Raw genomic sequence first — 4,758 nt, forward strand, 5'->3', positions numbered from 1 at the left:
ATAAACGTTGCAGAACGTAAAAATAGCAAAAAATACCAAAAGTCATAGCAGGAATGTTTCAGTTCAATAATCCCAAAGGGAAATTAAATGTTGTAACTCATCCTGGTTTTATTAAGAGTTGTTACAGATGCTGATGTCATAAACATAACATAAACAATAAAAACCCTGGCCTGATTGTTTGGGTTTTTGTGGTGCAGTTAGTGTCCATATACATATATTTATATATATACATACATGGCCACAGCTTTTTTTAGCGATGGTGGTGTAGTGGTGAACATAGCTGCCTTCTAAGCAGTTGACCTGGGTTCGATTCCCAGCCATCGCAGTCAGTTCAAGTCCATGTATGTTTGCATGTGGTAGGTCACTGCCCCAGTGCCATAATTATGGGGTTGCCCATTGCAGCCCAGGGTTGGGTAGGAAGTATGGATGGGGCCGATCCGACCCGGTATCGGCCTCCAATACCAGCATCGTTTACGTATCGGATTTCTCTAATCCAACCTGCAGAGATTTCCGATCCATGATGCATGTCTGTGTCTGTTGAAACGTCCACATGTGATTTCCTGCCAGCTGCTCTGAAGGTTGGCTTCAAACTATGGAATGGATTTCCTGAACGGAGGCGTGTCTCATGAAACCCAGAGTAATAAGACCCGCCTCACATTCAGGAAATCCATTTCATAGTTTGCAGCCAGCTACAGCATGATGGCTGAGCAGCGCCGTGGCTAACGGCTAACAGACTTTTCATCGTAACATGTCCGCTGTGTGGAAGTAGTTTACAGTAAACACCGCAAGACAACAACGTGCAGTGTCTGCAGAGCCGCTGTACCGAGAGGAGGAAGCTCGGTCGCGACCTACAATACAACAAACTTAATAAACATTTGAAAAAGCACCACATTAAAGTGCACAAGGATTGTTTAGCCAGGCACCGCGGTCAAGTTAGTTTTACATTGGACGTTCGAGCTCCATGGCTTCAGCAGTGTGTTCCACTCGTTCAGTCCGAAGCAGACAGTCTGATTTCGGTCAGCTGCGCTCAGTCTGCCCGTCTCGGAGGATCAGACTGAAATTAGACTGTCTGCTTCACAGCTTGATTGAATACTTGCATACTAGCAAGTTTACATTGTGGGGACCAAAGCCCCATAATCATAGCCCCATAGCTTGATTTTTTTTTTTTTGTTTCGTATTCACAAAAAAGTGTCGGTCCGGTTTCCCAAGAAACTGCTCAGAAAGTCTCATAACCTTTATTTGAATAAATATCTAAATGTCCATAACTGTGTCTTCTGTTGTAAATTATTTTGACACTTGAAACACCCCTTTTTTGTTGAATCAGTCACGCATGAGCTACACTTAATCCAGCTACAGCTAAGGGATAATAGAGGTTTGGTCCCTCTGCCTTCTCAGCTCTCAGGGTGTAAACAGAATCCTATAGCGTAACAGTTTCTGATCTGACCTGAATAGACAGAGTGGGAGTTACTTGTACTTACAGTGAAGACCTTAACGTCGCTCCTGCCCCGCACCTCTTCAACCAGACCCAAAGGTTTACCTTTGGGGACGGGGATGGTGCCCAAGATTGTGCAAGAAGAACCGTCTAAAGTCTGTCTCACGGCCCGGATGAACGACTGGCTGAAGAGCTCCATTTTCCCAATCTCGTCAATGACGAACACCTTCCTGCTGCCATCGGCTGACCCCGCCTGCAGCCACGACACAGCGCTGGTCATAAAGCAGACATTAAACCAACTTCCTGGAGCCTGGATTAATATTACTTTGTTCAGTCTACTGATTAACAGTTTGGGTATTAAAATGTTGGAGATTATGGATTAGCTCGATATTCTTCTTCCTCAACCAGGTGCTTTATGAACCAAATACTGGACTCAATAACTGCAAGAAAATAAAAAATTAAAGTGAATTAAAGGCTTTGAAATAATGCATATCTTTCATTTTAGACTACTGGTAATTAATAACCAAGTTGCAGCCATTTTGAAAATAATCTTACATGCAATAACATGCAATATCTTGCATAATCTGTTAGTCCTTGGAGTATGTGTTGTGAACAACTGTCAGCTACTACCACACCACAGCTCAGCTCAATATAATTAAAACTGACTTGAGTTCTGGCTCTTTATGAGTCCACTAAGACTGCTTTGCTGTGACGGCCATCTTAAATTGGGTAGACTCTAAAAGGTAATAACTTGTAGATGAAAACCTAACACACACACACGTTCTTGTAAATGTACTGTTTGGGGACCTTGCATTGACTTCTATTCATTTTCTATAGCCTAACCCTGACCCTTTCCCTAAACCTAACCATTACTAGTACATGCCTAGTACTAGTAATGTAAACTAGTACTAGGCAACTGCTAGTAAACCTAACCCTCCAAGAGACTTCTCCTTATGGGGACCTGGCTTTGGTCCCCACAAGGAGCAATTGGTCCCCACAATGTAAGCTGAAACAAAAACGCACACACACACAAACATTACTGCTGCGGCTTTGGTGGCGGGTAATAACTTAATCTACAATGTGTTTAATAAAATTATAAATTTTCCTACAAAAGAGCATTTTAATAAAAAATGTACCATAGTTTTCGGACTATAAGGTGCACTTAAAATCCTTTAATTTTCTCAAAAACCGACAGTGAGCCTTATAATCCGGTGCACCTTATGTATTAATGCTGATTGTGCTCACTGACCTCGAAACAATTTTATGTGGTACACGGCGCTCAAAAATCTGTCAGAATTAACTTGTTTCACTTAATGCACCTTATAGTCTGAAAAATTCAGTAAATACAATAATTTGTGAAAGAAATCCATAGATTTTTGTTTGTTTGTTTAAATATATTTTTTTAAAGACGTGTTTTTGACTGATTATCAGATTCATAATTTCAGCACTATTTTTAGTTTGGGGGTGTCATTTGCTGACGACAGAAAACCTTTTATGAGTAGACTTGCAGGAATAGCTCGCTGCAGCCTCCAGATCCGTGCGCAGATTTGTGCACAGTCACTGCAGATCGTGAGTTGACACATCCGAACACTGCCACAGTCGTGGAAGCAGTCAGTGAGTTGCGTGCACGAGACGGCAGCATATACAGAGCTGCGGGGACTGCGCACGAATCATGAAGTGATGAAAGATGAGCGCGCGCCGCCTCCTTTACACGTGTTGGCGTCACTTTAGACGCAGGATTAATCACGCTCGACGACAGCCAGACGGCTCCACGGACACTAAAAACGTCACTGTGGAATGTAGCTTCCAATTATTCCCTCAAATGAGAGAAAAATGAAAGGTTTGATGATTTGTAAGTAAGAAGGACGGTTAGGTATCTTACATGTCTGAAGAGGGGGAGAGCCAGATTTTCAAACGAAGGCAAATCAACCACATACTGCCCCACGGTGTACTCCCGCCTGCCGTGATGAGACACGCCAGCGCCGTCTCTTCGAGGTAGAATGAGGCGAGTCAAAACACTGTGATGAAAGGAAGCAGATAAACTGATAGGGACGGGATGATCTGTACCTGACTCTGGACAGGTGGCCCCGCTCGCCGGTGAGGGTGACAACATCAAAGCCGACTCTCCTGCCGCCCTCCCTCACCTCCTCTGTGTAAAAACCTTCAACTGTGACTCCTGACAACACCAAAGCTTCACAGGCTTTCTGGACCAGAGTGGTTTTCCCCACACCTGCAAGCAAAACAACAGACTAAAATAATAAAGGCCTGGCATTCCTTGAAGGCGTATCGCCCACCATCTTTCATGCCAGACTATCATCTTATGTTGAGAAATTACCAAGTTGAAAATACTGTTAAACACAATTTCATGCAGTGGCTAGCTGTTTTTCTCAGTGTTTTTTGTGTGTGTGTGTGTCAATGACTCTCAGCTACTACCACACAAACTCTGAGCTCAACATCTGTAAAGTTGACGAAGTTATAGCCATTTCTGTGCAGGTTATAACCGATTATCTGTGGCATCCATCTTGAATTGAACAGACTCTAAAGTTAATATTTTGTTGTCTTACAGTCAGGGATTACTTACTGAAAGTTTAATTTAAATCTGTTCAGTGGTTCACCAGATATTTTGCTAACAGACAAACACAGTTGACTTCGACAATTAATCCTAGATTCAAGAAAAGGTTTCACACGGGGATTAGCACTTGTTGCAAATGACGCTCAGCAACAGCCACAACAAATTTTAGAATAATATCTCTAAAACTGATTGAAGAACAACCACATATGTGGTCATTAGCTTCTGTTGGCTGTGGTGGCCATCTTGACTTGGATTGGCTTCAAATGTTAAAACAGCTGTAGAGGAACGTGTAATGAATAATTCCAGAACATTTCATTAAAATTTCTTTTCTAGTTTTTTTAAATAGTTTTGCTAACAGGCAGACAGAGCTGACTCTGATCAATTAATTAATTAGTGGCAAATTTTAAACAAAGACCTTGAACAAAGTGTGGTCTGACATGTGTTAGGGATCACTCGCAGCTACTACCACAAACATTTAGCTACATATCTGTACAATAACTTCATTATAGCCATTGTTGTTATTTAAGGTCAGCTGGCGGTGGCAGCCATCTTCAATTGTGCTGACTCCAATAGATGAACATCCAATTTTTTTTCTGCATATTTGATTAAAACCCGTTTAGTGGTTGATAACACACACTGACCAGGTAAAAAAAACATTTTCACCCACCTTCGTCTTTCTGTGGCGGGAGAGATGTTAACCACATCCATAATACCAGATGGCTAGGCCTCAGACTGACGAAGCCTCTTGGATGAG

General features: G+C 42.2%; 1 protein-coding gene and 1 non-coding gene across 2 annotated transcripts in view; one reads left to right on the top strand and one right to left on the bottom strand.

Moving 5' to 3' along the window:
- Positions 1-3,662, bottom strand: part of ntpcr (nucleoside-triphosphatase, cancer-related) — a gene marked incomplete at its 5' end in the record, with an annotated part of 14,644 nt that extends 10,982 nt beyond the window's left edge. Inside the window, 3 exon segments of the mRNA XM_037684901.1 lie at positions 1,479-1,685; positions 3,315-3,420; positions 3,500-3,662. Of these exon segments, the coding sequence (XP_037540829.1) occupies positions 1,479-1,685; positions 3,315-3,420; positions 3,500-3,662 (476 nt within the window).
- On the top strand, positions 254-325 carry trnar-ucu. The gene has a single exon. It is a non-coding gene; the product is annotated as a tRNA-Arg (tRNA).
- Positions 3,663-4,758: the final 1,096 nt, after the last annotated feature.

This window comes from Nematolebias whitei, chromosome 1, assembly GCF_014905685.2.
Source record: "Nematolebias whitei isolate Nwh7 chromosome 1, NemWhi1, whole genome shotgun sequence".
Taxonomy (NCBI): Eukaryota; Metazoa; Chordata; class Actinopteri; order Cyprinodontiformes; family Rivulidae; genus Nematolebias; species Nematolebias whitei.